At 34.1% G+C, this 15,811-nt stretch overlaps 1 protein-coding gene and 1 long non-coding RNA gene across 3 annotated transcripts; both read left to right on the plus strand.

The window, feature by feature from the left end:
• The first annotated feature begins 2,624 nt into the window (after positions 1–2,624).
• On the plus strand, positions 2,625–3,475 carry LOC148770053 (uncharacterized). 2 transcript variants are annotated; one of them, XR_016031540.1, is made up of 3 exons: positions 2,625–2,732; positions 2,848–2,919; positions 3,253–3,475. It is a non-coding gene; the product is annotated as an uncharacterized LOC148770053 (long non-coding RNA). The 2 variants fall into 2 exon arrangements; XR_016031541.1 differs by having other exon boundaries at positions 3,290–3,475.
• A 9,220-nt stretch (positions 3,476–12,695) lies between these two features.
• Positions 12,696–15,317, plus strand: LOC105960429 (uncharacterized). The gene is made up of 3 exons (XM_012984602.2): positions 12,696–13,418; positions 14,194–14,898; positions 14,989–15,317. Exons 1-3 carry the CDS (start codon positions 12,762–12,764, stop codon positions 15,121–15,123), a joined length of 1,497 nt encoding a protein of 498 aa, XP_012840056.1. The 5' UTR covers positions 12,696–12,761; the 3' UTR covers positions 15,124–15,317.
• Positions 15,318–15,811: the final 494 nt, after the last annotated feature.

Consider the following 15,811-nt stretch of genomic DNA (forward strand, 5'->3'; position numbering starts at 1 on the left):
AGGTTTTGTTAGTGTCGTTAAAAATAAAAAAAAGAAAAAAAATTGCTTTGATCATGTCCGAGAAGGTCTATTATAAAGAAGAAAGAATTGAGCAGCGTAGGATGTCGCCAATGGATAAACGCTTCCAAGAACTCCAAGATCGGATGGAAGGAATTGTTACCCAACCAAAGGAACTACGCAAAGATCAACATGTTCGAGGGTCATACGTACAGCGTGATGTGCACCAACCAATTATTCCTTATCCTGATAAAGAGGTAGATCGTGATGGAAATTTTGGTGTGAACACTACAAAATCAAGGAGGGAGAGTATGGGACGAGGGTCTGGAATGGATAGATCGAGCCGAGGATATTTTGGTCGAGAAAGAGATGGCGTAGATCAAAACTTCAGCTCACTCAAGTTGACAATACCATCTTTCCAAGGTAAGAGTGATCCTGATGCGTACATTCAATGGGAAAGAAAGATTGAGCTCGTATTCGATTATCATTATTATTCCGAGAAGAAGAAGGTGAAGCTCGCCGTCAAAGCGTTCATTGACTATGCAATTAGTTGGTGGGACCAATTTGTCTTAACTAGGCGGCGTTGTGGTGAACCACCAATTGATGTTTGGGAGTCCATGAAGGCAGTTATGAGAAAGAGGTTCGTTCCTGCCCATTATTATAGGGAATTGAAGATGCAAAGCATGAGGCAAGTTACTAAGTCAGAAGAACGGAGTTCGCCGAGGTGGGAATCGCAAAGGAGTTATCCAACGAGCATGGTGAGAGAATCGTTGCAAAAGCCTAAAAGAGAGAAATCAAAAACCGAGCAGCAATTCAAGACTAAGAGAGGAGAGTGTCCGAGCAAGCAATTCGTGAACTTGTGCTCCAACATTGAGGATGATTCTACAAAGGAGAAAAGGATTATTTACGTGTCATCACCACCTCAGAGGAATGATAACATTGAAATTCCCATGGAGGAAAATATTCTAGACATCGTGGAAAGCAGTGGTGTAAAAATTGAAGGGATGCAAGAAGATATTGTTGAGTTGCAGCCCGAAGAGGATGAAAAGTGCAAAACCGCTCCAGCACTTGAAGAAGAAAAAGAAGGTTCGGATTCGAGGGTGAATCCTTTTGAAGAGGTGGAGAATGATATGATCCAGCCATGCATCGAAGTTAACGTTGAACTACCCGGAGTGCAAACTCCCATTGTGCATCATGATGAGATGGTGGTGTCGAGGATTGACGCATTGGGGCTTCGAGCTACAAAATACTCACAAGGGTTTACGCTTCAATGGCTGATAGATGGTGTGTTTTGCGAATGTGGTGCCAAGATGTGTAAGTTTGCTACCACTAGGCCAAATTTCATTTCAGGCGACGTTTTTTTTTGCGACGATACTGAAAATGTCGCTCATATTGCAACGTTTTACTAACATATCGTCGCAATAATGCATAATTTAAATACAAAATTATAAAAAATGAGTAAATATTGCGACGCTCTTAAATTACGTCGCAGAAATCGTCGCAATATTTTAAACGAAAAGTTCCGGCGACGAATCAGTTATATACGTCGCAATGTTGCGACGTTATTATGAATATTCGTCGCAAGAGAAAAAATATCTTTTATTTTTTTTTTAATTAATAATATTGGCGACGATAATTATGAAACGCCGCAAGGTGATTGGAAGAGTTGCGACGTTTATATATTATTTCGTCGCAATGGTTTTCCAATTAAAAATTTCTGAATTTTTTTTGCGACGTAAATAGTGCAATGGACTGAAACGTCGCAGTATAATTGGTTTTTTTTTCACAATTTTTCTTTTGCGACGTTTAATTAATTAAAGTCGCTATTTTATTTCCATAAGTTTGTGTTGGCGACGAAAATGTAGGAAAACGTCGCAAGTAAATTTTCGGTCTTGCGACTAATAATTATAAACGTCGCAAATTACAATTAAAACCCCTTTCCCCACCCTAATTTCAGAACCACGTTTTCCCAAATCTCTCTTCCCAAATCACAGCTGCTCCCACAGTCCCACACCCCTCCTCCGCCGAAGCAAATCACTCCGTCGTCTCCCCGTCGCCGTCGGTGTCGCGGCACAAGGTCGACGAGATAGCCACCGCCGTCTCCCCGTCGCCGTCTCCCTATCTCAGCTCCTCCTCCGTCTTCCACACCGCCGCCGCCGCCGCTTCAATTTTCTCCACAGAAATCCACCCCCATCGGGCCGAGCCACCACCGAAGCCTTCCTCTCCCGCTCCTCCTCCCCGTTTCACACCGCCGCTGCCGCTCCCGCCGTCGGAGCCGTGGGATTGCCGTAAGTTTTTTATTTATTCTGCATATTATATTTTATATATTTTTATATATTTTATTATCAATGATTCATGAATTATTATTATTAGAAAACAAAAGAAAAATTATTTCTTAAAAAAAAAAAATCGAAATAATGTTGACAGCTGCAATTTGATTGAATTAATGTGAAGGTGGTTGAAGGGGCAAGAACGAGAGGACATATTTTATATTTCATTCCTTCGTCTGAGATCTTACCTCAATAGCTATATCCCCTGGGCAAACCGTGATCTATACTTTTAAACAGATTACGAGGAATAAGAGCCAGTATTCTCTAGTGCCAGCTGTGATATAGATTCTCCAATAAGAGGAATCGGGGACGGCACTTGTTTCAGTAGGTATCTCCGAAGTAGATGGTGGTTGATAGCATCAAGAATTATTGGAGTTGACATTAATCCCGATAAAATTATTTAAGGTATCAAATTAAATTAATAAATAAATAAACTCGCCATTTAATTTATTGTACTATAGTATATTCATCCACTTGGAGTAATTAATAATCAATAAATTTTGAAATTTTGTTTTAATAGGTAAAGCAATTGGAATCACAGACTTCATAAATCCCAAGGATTTGAACAAACCACTGCACGAAGTTGTAGAGGGTAAGTTAAATTATTTTAATGGGTTAATTTAGAATTTTGTTTATTAATTGTTGATGATGATGATACTAAGCAGTGATTTTAATGGGAATGGTTAATATAATGGTAAATCCATAACAGTGATCACAATTTTCAATCTCTCTCTAAACCCATAACAGTTTCAAATACTCTTTATATGCTAACAATATTTTATTAACTTCATCAGGCTAAGTATAAGTAAGATATGGGCATTTAACACACATAATTTCAAATATTCAGATTAATCAGTTTCCTATATTATTCCGAGAGAGACGAAGATATAAATTTAACTCTCTCGTTACCTTCTATGTTCCTCAGTTGCGAATATTTTGTAAATAAAAATGCCGAAGGATAGGAGTTGGGTTTTGCTAGATGATCATCGATTAGACGCATTTCAAAATGGTTGTTTAGAATTTCTCAACTTTGCTTTCGATAAGGCGACCATTGATGACAAAATAAGGTGTCCATGTAGAGACTGCAAATGTCGAAAAGTCGGGGATCGTGAATTCGTTCATGGTCATTTACTTTGGAGGGGCTGGGAGAGATCGATTATGAAATCGATTTTGTTTGTACTCCTTCTGATATTTGTCCGGATTCGAGGACGAATCCTTTTAAAGAGGAGGACGAATTTTGAATAAAGTTATGAGATTATTCTCTTTGGTTCTTTAAGAACTTTTCGAACATATCGGTGGATTCCGTTTGTTCACCCCGACTTACCAATCGAATCTTTCACAATCGATTGTGGCGTCTTCACATACCAAGGTTCTTGCCTCTTTATAGGCAACGGGTCGCGGTTCCACCGTTTTGAATCTTTGTTTTTGGATGTTTTCGATCTTGCTTCCGCGTAGGGTATTTGGGTCTCGTAACAAGTTCTACGGGGTTCGTATCAGAAAGTATTCAAGTGGATCCAAGCACATGGATCTTAAGTACTTGGTTGTTAAAGAAAGAGTCCAGAAACAACAAGTGTCAATAGAAAATTTAAGTACAACTCTTATGGTTGCCGATCCATTAACCAAGGGATTGCCTGTAAAGACATATGAGGAACATGTTATTAGAATGTGTCTTTTGAGGAATCCATGATTTGATGAGTTATGATTGTAATTGACACTTAATTTTAATCAAATGTTTATGTTTTCCTGTTTCCAATTATGTGTGCACATATTATATTTGGATTTAACAGGATTTGTCCTAACAAGACAAAATTAAAGGGGCTATTATGAATTAGAATAGTAAGGGTTATTAGTGGCGTGATACATAGAAGGGAATATGATGAATGAATCATACGAGCGCTATGATTTACATTAATAACTCAAACTAGTTCTAGTCTTAAAGTACTCTATTTACCTATTACGGTAATCAGCTTAATTTTCTTTTAAAATCGTGATCACGTGTCAAATGTTTTGTATGAAGAACCCACCGAGTCAAATATTTTTTAAACTTGTTTTTCTTAAACGGTTCAATGGGCCAAGTCAAAGAATGTTAATTTTATTTTATTTAATGGCCCATTAACCTTTGTATTTAATTAATTAATTGTGGGTAATTCAATTATGGAATTAATGCTGATTTTATGGTAATTGATCTGTAACGTTGATGGCAATAAAAGACCATGATGGGTGGGATTTGTCTTCTGCCATTACGAATCAATCGTGACCCTCTTCTCTCGTCTATAAAAGAATCCACAACTCTTCTCCTCAACCATCAGACGCAATTTGAGAGTTTCATCACTTACAGAATATTTACGAGTTGTGATATTGGAGAGATAGAGAGAAGAAGGTGTGTCTACGAATAAGGTTCTCACAAGGAGATTCAGGGAGGCCTGGCTAGGCTGCGCTTAATCGTTCATCGTGTCTATCGAAATCCATGGCGAACGGTATGTCGATAGTCTCAATTATTTGCTTATGTTCTTAAGGTGAATTTGATTTCAAGATTCTGTGATTAAGGTTTTCCGCATAAAGTTAAATAATAGTCTTTCATACTATAGCCATTATCGCATTGTACCCCTTATAGTATCGGAAAATACAAAATATCCCTTATCATCTACAACCGTTAGCCATTGGCTATAGCTGTTGGAATTGATTGTACAATTTCGCCCTTCATAATATAAAAAGTAGGGGTCATTACAAATAAGCCCATCAATGTGTACTTATTCATAAAGAGATTCGGACAAAAAACTCTTTTACAAATAAGTTCACACATGGTTCAGATTTTTGTAAAAGACTAAAATAGCCCATCATACTTTAGTATGCTCCAATTTCATCCTTAATTTAATTAAACCTCAATTTGACCCCAAATTTCACAAATTATTCAATTTTAACCGAAAACTTTTTTTTTTCAAAACACTTTTTTTTTTCAATTTTTGTTTTTTGCCGCCGGATTCCGGAGTTGACTTTTCAATTTTTTTTATTTTTTTTTCTTCCGTATTTTTTCGCCGGTCTCCGGCGTTGACTTTTTTTTTTCCTTCCGGATTTTTTCGCCGGTTTCCGGTGTTGACTTTTTTGATTTTTTTTCTGTAACATTTTTTTTTCGTTTAAACAACAATATTTCTATGATTGACAGTAATATTAATTATATTACTGTTAAACACAGTAAAAATAACTAAACTACAGTTTAACACAGTAATATTGCTTTATTAATCTCTAACACAGTAATATTAACACAACAAAACTCATTATTATTGTGTAATAGAGTAATATTACTATGTTGACCGTTCAACAAATGTAAACATAATAAAAAGCCAAAAGAATTAATATTACTGTGAGTGACAGTAATATTACTATAAAAACAGTAATATTATCGTCAACCACAGTAATATTACAATAATAGACAGTAATATTACAATAATAGACGGTTTCGCGACGTTTTTACTTATTAGTTGCAGGATCGAAAATCTCATTGCGACGTTATTGTGTATTTTAGTCGCCACAACAAATTTATGGAAATAAAATAACGACTTTACCTAATTAAACGTCGCAACAAAAAAATTGTGAAAAAAAAAATCGATTATATTGCGACGTTTCAATCCATTGCACAATTTACGTCGCAAAACAAATTTAAAAATTTTTAATTGAAAAACCATTGCGACGAAAATGTTTAATAGTCGCAAATTTTCCAATCACCTTGCGTCGTTTCTTAACAATCGTCGCAAATATTATTAATTAAAAAAAATAAAAAAATATTTTTTTCGCTTGCGACGAAAATTTACATTAATGTCGCATTTGTGCGACGTATATAAGAGATTCGTCGCCTTTTCTTCAAGGAACTTTTCGTTTTCAAATTTGCGATGATTTTTGCGACGTAATTTGGAATCGTCGCAATATTTACTCTTTTTTTAAAATTTGAATTAAATTGTGCATTATTGCGACGATATGTAAAGAAAACGGCGCAATACAAGCGACTAAAACATTATCGTCGCAAAAAAAAAAAAACATCGCCTGAAATGAAATTTGGCCTAGTGTAATATTATTACGTTACTCCGTGAATAACTCAAACAAACAAAAAAATCCAAACAAAATAATAATATTGATGCGGTTGACAACAATATTACTATAACAACAGTAGTATTACCGTCAACCACAGTAATATTATTGTATTTACAGTAATATTACAATAATAGACAGTAATATTATTATGTTACTCCATAAATAACTCAAACAAAACAAAAAACCCAAAAAAATAATAATATTGATGTCATTGACGGTAATATTATTGTGTTTACAATTATTTTACTGTTAACGACAGTAATATAATTACGTTGATTTGTCAACAAATCAAACAAAATAAAAAAAATATCAAAAAATAAAAAATAATAATATTACGTTAATTTACTGTCAACGGCAGAACAATTACATAAATGTATTGTCAACGGCAGTACAATTACGTTAATTAACTGTCATTGACAGTATAATTACGTTAATTTACTATTCAGTGACAGCACAATTACGGTCAACGTTTAGCGGTGGACGTAAAAAAAATAAAAAAATAAAAAAAAACCCTTAAAAAAACACTGAAAAAAATCAACGCCAGATACCGGCGAAAAAATCCAGAAGAAAAAAAAAATAAATAAATAAAAAATCGAAAAGTCAACGCCGGAGACCGGCGAAAAAATCTGGAAGAAGAAAAAAAACATCGAAAAGTCAACGCCGGAATCCGGCGGCAAAATTTTTTTTTGAAAAAAGAAAAGTCAAAATTTGATTTTTTGCGGTCAAAATTGGATTTTTATGGACAAAATTGATTAAATTGGGGTTACAATTAAGAATTGAGTATAAAGGATTGAGGGTAATAGTGGCATATACATTAATGTTTCCTTTATTTATAATAAATATTAAAGGGATGGACTTATTGATGAAAAATATATAGCCCATAAACCTAAAATAATAAAAATGCTTGGTTGGGGAGTTATGCAAAAAAACCCCTAAATTTATACTTTTTATATAAAAATTATAATATACACTTATTTTAGCACCTTTTTGTGAATAATTCCAAAAAAAAATCGGTGAACATTCGAAAATTTTAACCTATTCTTTAGAAAGAAAATTTCGGCCCCGTTACAAAAAGGTCCGGATTTGCCCCTGGGGCTACGGATTTTAGGTCGGAGACAGCAAGACTCGTCGCTCACGTCCTTTCATTTGCATGGCTAATCAGGAGGATTCACTGGCCGCTTCTGTCGTTCACGACATTTAACGGGATGATTCACCAATAGAGTGATATGACATCGCCGATGATGAACTCTGTTGAAAGAGAGATGTGTCAGTCTTGCGTTTGTTCGATGATGATGGTTTTTGAACTATTAGGGTGTGGAAATGCCTGAGCTGGTGAGCAGCGGATATGGGAAAGAGTAGTTGGCGGCGCATTATTTTGGTTGTAGAAGAAAAGTCAAAGTAGGATTTTAGTTAAAGTTTCATAATATTGCAATTTGGGTCCATATTTAGAAATTAAAGTTCCAATTCAAAGAATATAAAAATTCAACTAGGAGGGGTGGAAGCTGTTCTTAACATGTTCTTAACACTTCAACCCTTCTATTGCAAACTTTGCAAATTGCACCCTTCAAATATAAAGTGATTGGCACTTGGCACCCAAAAATCATTTTTTTTAGAATTGTTTCTTGGATTCAATATTTTCTCAGTAAAACTCACTTATGCAGATGTTTATATCATAAGGGAAAACAATATAATTAGAACAACAAGATTTTAATTGTTGAATTCATATAGAAACAAGAAGAACAATACTTCTTGGAGAAACTAATGTTACAAACACGTTTCATAAGTAATACCATTAATCTATCTGTGCAGGAGTACATCTTCTACCTGCTGACAAAGTATCTTCTTTGTGTACAAAAACAAAAAGCCAACAAAATCGTCCACGAACTAGCTAATAAACATTCTATTGCCCTAAGACCTAGTTTATGTCTAATTAACTATATACATATCATGTTCTGCTCAAGCGAGATGTAAGATCAACGAATAAATCCTCCCTGCAAGGAATAGTAAGACCGCCCATTGGATGATGGAATCCGAATTCTTGTTCGGCTTGGAATAGCAATTCTTGAAACGAAGGATGGTTTAAATACGACAATGGAATGACAAATCTCTTCATTTCATTTTCACCGACGTAAACAGCTAAATGCCCCTTTGGAACTTCATTTGATCTTCTTTCGTTGGATAAGATCGTTTCAGTACTATTTGGCTGATGGCCATTTTTGTATGAAGTGAATCTTGCTTTGATGTAAGTTTACAAGTATTTGAAAAAAGTGAGAGCTGAGTAAGGAGGAGTTGTTGATGATGGTTGTAATCAAGAAATGGTGTTTGTATATATAGACTATAAAGAAATGTTGCTCTATGAAACTCGAAAACACATAATATGAAATCACATGGATATGTCTTTAAAAACAAAATCATAATGAATTAATTAGGCCAATAACATGAATTTATGTGATCGAAAAATGTTGTATCCCACCAACAATGGCAACATGGCCCTAAAACCACCCTATAATTAGTTTTCTGTTGTAACTAATGCATGTAAGCCTTACAAAATGCAGGCCCTACACATATATCGATAGCATCATTCTAATGTGACCCTTAAAATGTTGCTATATGTAACTTAGGGTTTGGTATATATCCAATTATACTTGCTAATTGATTGCCGTCTACCAAACATATACATTGGATTTTCCATTTGCTAGTGCAGTTGGCAAATGTTATCCTAAATGCTAAGTTATGTTTTGTAATCTTAACTTATGCCACATTTAATTCGGTGGGTCTTATCACATTTTCTTGCTCAAATTTTGTGAAGATTTTACCGACAAAACCATGTGATTCTTCATAAATCAATATACCCTTTGGCCACTTCGCAACCACTCAATCCAGCTAAGAGGATTATGGTATTTACAAGTTCATCTATATATATATGTTTACACGACACATTTCTAAACTCACAACCAGCCTTCAAAACTCGATTTTCAAGATTTTCATCTGCTTCACTAAACCCTCATATATTTCTTTGCTTTCATCTTCAGCCTCACCAAGATTTTCACTTCCAACAAAAATCGATGGCTATCCATAAAATGCTTAGGCGGTCTTTATCGGCTGAAAAGAGATCAACTGAAGTTCCAAAGGGCCATTTGGCTGTTTATGTCTGGGAGAGTGAAAAGAAGCGATTTGTTATTCCATTATCATATTTGAATGATCCTTTGTTTCAAGAATTGCTATGCCAAACTGAAGAAGAATTCAGATTTCGTCATTCGATGGGCGGCCTCACTATTCCTTGCAGTGAGGACTTATTCATTTATCTCACTTCTCACTTGAGCAAAACATAATATATAGACTAGGTTCTAGAGCAATTGAATTTTTGTTAGCTAATCTCTTTACATATTTTTCATATCTGTACACACACAATATACTTTGTCGGATACAAAATGTATTCCCGGACAAATTAATGGTAATTACAAGTTTTATCATAAGCGCTTTTTCGTGTCTTTGCTTTCCAAAACTTTATCTCTAACTATTTGTACTTGTCAGAATATAAATAAGGCAACTCGATCATTGAAATTTCATGAAACCCCAACAACTGAATCGGCTGCAGAGGTTGTACCACTACAAAATAAATTTTTTTTAGTGACAACACCTATTTTTCACATACTTAGGCAAAAAGTGTCGTCACTATACTTGTCACTAACGGGATGTCGCTAATGCTCTATAGTGACGATAAATAATAATTAAGTGACAACAAAAAGAACTATTAGTGACAATAAAAGAGATGTTGTCACTTAATGTGTACATTAAGTGACAGCTTTTGTATTTGTCACAATTGGGGTGTCGCTAATGCAACTTTTTCTTGTAGTGTACGTAACTAGTGCGGATGCTTCTATTTTGGTCCGGGCAAAGAATCCCAAATAATAATTTATAGCCAGAGATATAAATACAAGAGCATTGAGCACATAGCAAACTATTCTTTCGGCTTCTTTTTGCAAACATGGTGTGCTCGCTACAATTCAAGCATACACCTCATTTTGGAGGGTCAATTTCCTTTTCGGAATTTGTTTCAATGTTTACTAATGTTAATTTGGTCACTGATAAGTAACAACATCCAAAAATATGTTTTTAATGAGTGCCTATAATCAAACTAAATTATGATGTTTCTAACGTCTTAAAAAACAGATATAGGACTTGGTTAAACTTGAGAAATGATATGGAAAATTTGATTTGTGGTATATTTAAACAAAGAACAAAAGATTGATTTGAACTGTTGAGCTCATATATATAAAATTAGTATATCCAAATCGAATCATACAATACTTTGGTATCTTAAAATGGTTCAAAGATTTTGCTATATATCTACTCTAATTTTGTGCTTCTATACAAATTTTTTTCCTTGATAAAACATTCGTCTAGAACTAATTTTTTTCCTTCTAACAAGAAGAACTAATTTTACAAAATTGTGATCCTCCTAACATGTGTATCATGTTGTGCTCAAACTGAGAGGTTTACTGTATATGGATATCTTATTTATAAAAGTAAGAAACATTAGGACAACCTAAGAAACCCTAATGGCATATTTGTAATTTTTTTAATAATAATTATTAGTATTTTTTTCATCTCCTATTTTCCAGCTTTTTTTCTCTTTTTATTTAATACAATTTAATTATCATATATTTAAATTGGCGGCCGTTATATGCAAGCCCATTTTTTTTATTAGTTCAAACCCACATTAAGGGATTTATTAGTTCAAATCCATAAATTAATTTAATTTTATTATAGCAAGACCAAAGAGGACGAATATACCCTTATCCTCAAATAATACCTAAATACAAATTAACCCTATTTTTTATTTGTACAAAACCAAAAAATAAAAAACTCAAAAGAAATTAAAAAAAAAAAGAATACGGAAAAACAAAACACGGCCGCACAGTCACGACCATGGCAGAAGACCGCCGCACGACTACCGCAGAAGACCACCGCACGACCACCGTCCAAGACTGCCGCACGACCACCACCAGACCGCCGGCGACGATCAGCAAGCCACCACCACCGCACCATCACCACCACCAAACCATCTCCACCGCACCATCACCACCACCACCAACAAGTAAGGCCCTCTTATGAAACTTTTGTTTGTACATACGAAAACATCAATCGAGCATCGATTCTTGATAAATATGTGTGGATGAACATTAATCTATACTTATTTCTTGTTGGGTTGCAATGATTTAGGCTATTTGGAAAAAAATTGAGATTGAAATTGGTTTTTTTTTTTTTTATTCTTCGTTGGTTCTGGAAATCGGTTTATACAGACCGATTTATTTAACAAAAATCGGTGTTCTGATGCCGAAATTTGTTCACCAAATCGGCTATACAACTTCGATTTTACAAAAAAAAAATGGCGTTGTAATGTCGATTAATGATTACAAAATCGGGTTCTCCATCGTGAATGTTTGGTGTGTATTTGATAATTTCGGCGTGTAGGGTTTCTTGGTGGCTTTGTGAAGAAGAAGGAGGAAATTTTTAAGTCGTGAAATAATGAAAGGAGATTTCTGGGGTTATGTATTTTATTTGGTCTTGCACAAAGGAAATATATTTTTTATTTTTTTAATATTTTGTGTTTTTTATTTACTTTTGAATTTCATTAAGGGTAAATTAGTATTTTTATGTTGGAGGTCTTGAACTTATAAACAGATGGACTTGCATATAACGGCCGCCATTTAAATTTTCTTCCTTTTTGCAATCCCGTGCATTGAACGGGGAGAATTGCTAGTAAAATATAAAAGAAAAACAAAGAAACGCGTAAATCTTATTTCATCCATGATATAACTAATAAATTTTATTATAATAGTATAATATATTAACCTCAAATTTCATCTTTAATTTAATTTAACCTTAATTTGACCCAAATTTCATAAATTATTCAATTTTGACCCAAATTTTTTTTTTCAAAAAACATTTTTTTGCCACCGGATTCCGGCGTTCACCGCCGGTCTTCGGCATTGACTTTTCAATTTCTTTTTTTCTTCTTTCGGATTTTTTCGCCGGTCTACGGCGTTTACTTTTTTTTTTTCTTCCGGATTATTTTCTTCCAATATGATAGGAAATCTTATTATATCTAAATAACCTAATTACATGGGGGAAATAAGAATCCCAGTAAAATAAAAGTTAAATGGCACAACAAATATAATTTAGAATCCGAACCAAAAGGAACTCTCTCACCAAACCGTTACAAACAAAGCCGATTTGTTTTCTTCAAAGAAATCCATCACACGGATCTTTTGCTATTCCGTTCCACTCACCTTTTAAATCAATACTCAATCTCTGATTTATTCCATTTCGTACAACAGCATTATGTTTCTTGATAATGGAGTTGAGTTCTCTCTAAAAGTTCTGATAAACAAAGAGAAAAACAAAGTACTATTTGCGGAAGTCGACAGCGATTTCGCGGAAGTTGTGCTGAGTTTTTTAACTTTGCCATTGGGAAAGATTGTGAGAGTTCTGAAGAAGCACTACGGAGATAAAGACGCAACGACACCTTTCAATATCGGAAGCTTAACCACTTTGTACGATGGATTATCGAATCTTGACGGCATCAACTTACGGAGTACATTCCGTAAGTCCATGCTTCTCAATCCCGTAAGTTCGTTTCAAGGTGAATGCCGAAAGCTTAAACTCGATATCAGTGATCCTTTGACCGCTAGGTACTTTTCTTGCCCGGATTGGAATTGTACACACCGATGGTCGTCAAAGGTGGCAATGCGAGGAGATACTACCGTAACTTGCCTTTGTGGGAAAACGAAGAACAAAAGCGTTTATTTAGATGAGTCTGAAACTTCTCTTCATGGATCCGGTGGAGTTTTCACGATTAAGACGACTTCTTTTTTGATCTCTGATGATCTGAGAATGGTGCCTAATTTGGCGGTAGGCTTCGTGCAAACTCTCGGAAATCTTGGCATCACCGACACTAAAGGCGCAGAGCTAAGGAATGTGACTTTTGGGTTCAATGAGGTAATATAATTTGTTTCTTGATTATATTAGTACTTTTGGAATTTTTATTGAATATGTTTAGGCCTCGTTTGGTTGGCAAGATAAGATAAGCCAAGATACAATTAAAATAATCTAATGAAACTCAATTGTATTATTAGATCTTAGAAGATCCAATAAAAAAATATGCCTAAAAGGCAAGATAAAGCATGATAACATAATATTTACGGGTCGACCCGACAAGTTATTGAGGATACCAAATATCAAATAAAGTCTCATTATTTAGTTAAGGTTAATCTCCCCAACCAAACGAAGCCTTACTGTATAAAATTATATTTTTTTTTTTTTTTTTTTTTTGTAATTTTGGTCCTCTATGTTGTCTATTTAGTTTAGTCGTCTAAGTTATTATATTTCAATTTCACATGCAATAAAATTGCAATTTAGCAGTTATTGGTTTTATGTTGCTTGATTTTTGCATTTCATGATGTGGCACTTGATGGATTTTGCTTGTACGACTTTTAGAAGTTATAAATTCTTCATCAAACATAATGTTCATAGAATTCTGATTGTGTGAGTTACAAGTTTACAAATCAAATTAAAGGACCATTTATAATATTTAAAATATTCGTATAAGTGCATTCCGAGTTTGTTAAAACTAAAATTTCTGGCAAAATAGGACCAAAATTGATAAATTTGCTAAGTTATTGCATGTAAACTTGAAATAGATGATCTAAAGTACAAATTTCTCGCATAGAACTATGTCGGTTTCGTGAATTTTAACAATCATTGTCCGCCTTAGGTTATGGATTTGCTCAAGGGCTCGTTAACGTCGCGTACTCCGCTTACCGACCTTATACTCAATAAAACAAAGGTTTATGATGACTTTGCCAGGCTAAAATATGAAGCGGGAATTTCCTTCCAAGAGAAGGAGAATTTAGAAGCGACCAAGAAGATGAATTTAAGATTGGTGGTAAAAAAATCGAACAATAAGTTATTGTTTGCTCAAGGCGATGACGATTTCGTAGATTTGCTTTTTTCTTTTCTTACCATCCCACTAGGAGGAGTTGAGTGCCTTTTGGGTAGTAACAGTTGTCTTAAGAGTATAGACAATTTGTATAAAAGCGTAGTGGATTTTATCGATGACAAGTATTGGGTGAGTCCAAGTATCAAAAATAGGGTGATGAAACCCAATCTACCTAAAGGTTATGTTTCCGAAGGTACGATTCTTCCTCTTAGTGAACAAGTTACTCTATATTACCATCGGGATATGAACCAGAAAAAAGAATGGTTGTCATATTCAATCGGAAAAGATTCGGGATTGTTCCGTGAAACGGTGTTCCGTCGAGGCCAAGAGAATTTTGTTAGAGGAACAAAAATGTACATGGTGACCGATGATTTAACCGTGACTCCTATGTGTATGACCTCAACCCTTTCTATACTGAAGAAAATGGAAATCCCTTTATCTGATGTCAAAGAAGTCGAGGTGCGCGTTGGATTGCAAGAGGTAATTAATATAATTTTATTTTATAATATCTCGTGTTTAATTTATTTATATTTTCTCATGCATTCATGTCGAGATTCGATTTGGGTGCAGGCTTTAAGCATACTGAAGGCATCTCTTACATCGACGTCTGCTCTGACCGATGGCCTGAAGATCAATAGTATGTTTAAGAAACAGCCTAACCATGCAAGAGCATTTATAAGGCGGTTTGCAAAATTGTTTAATTAGTAATTTTATCTGCAACATGCATGGATTATTTTGTTTCACGTTTCACGTCTCACGTTTCAGCAGTACTATGCAAGTTGTAGTTTACTTCATTGTTCAAGTAACTGATAATTTAGTTAATATTTACTGAAATTGTGTTTTCTGATCGGAATTGTTTTATGGTCATAATAATAAGGATAGATTAAAAGATTTATTGAGTTTTGGTCCTTTAATTATTTATATTATAATTGCCTCACAGAATTTGTATTTTGTTATGCAATGTTCTATTGTATGTTAGTATTAACATTACTAGCATTTTTTCCCCATGCGTTGCACGGGGTATTATTTCAAAAGTGCAAAAAAATAATCAATTTAATATATAATAATAAGAAAATGTAGTATACTAACATGGTAAAATTTAATACTGTAGTATTATTCATATTTTATATAACATTAGTTCTTTTAAATTTGTCATATTAAGATTTATAATCCAAATATATAGATTAAAATTTTACGAATCAAATTTCTATCTTTATCTCTTAAGATTTGAGATATATTGATAAATAATAGGAGATTGATAATTGTTGAAAATTATAATTAAAAAATTAGTGGACGAAAAATATTAAAAACAAATAATTACGAAAGTACCATTAGATAGGATTCTTCGGGATTTAGTTTCAATTTTGATAATTGTTAAAAATTATAATTAGAA

Source organism: Erythranthe guttata, chromosome 6, assembly GCF_056151865.1.
Source record: "Erythranthe guttata isolate IM_541 chromosome 6, IM_541, whole genome shotgun sequence".
Taxonomy (NCBI): Eukaryota; Viridiplantae; Streptophyta; class Magnoliopsida; order Lamiales; family Phrymaceae; genus Erythranthe; species Erythranthe guttata.

Coding starts and splice junctions, on each gene's coding strand:
- LOC105960429 (XM_012984602.2), top strand. CDS start 12,762: ATGTTTCTTGATAATGGAGTTGAGTTCTCTCTAAAAGTTCTGATAAAC. Junction 13,419..14,193: donor TGACTTTTGGGTTCAATGAG/GTAATATAATTT, acceptor TGTCCGCCTTAG/GTTATGGATTTGCTCAAGGG. Junction 14,899..14,988: donor TGCGCGTTGGATTGCAAGAG/GTAATTAATATA, acceptor ATTTGGGTGCAG/GCTTTAAGCATACTGAAGGC.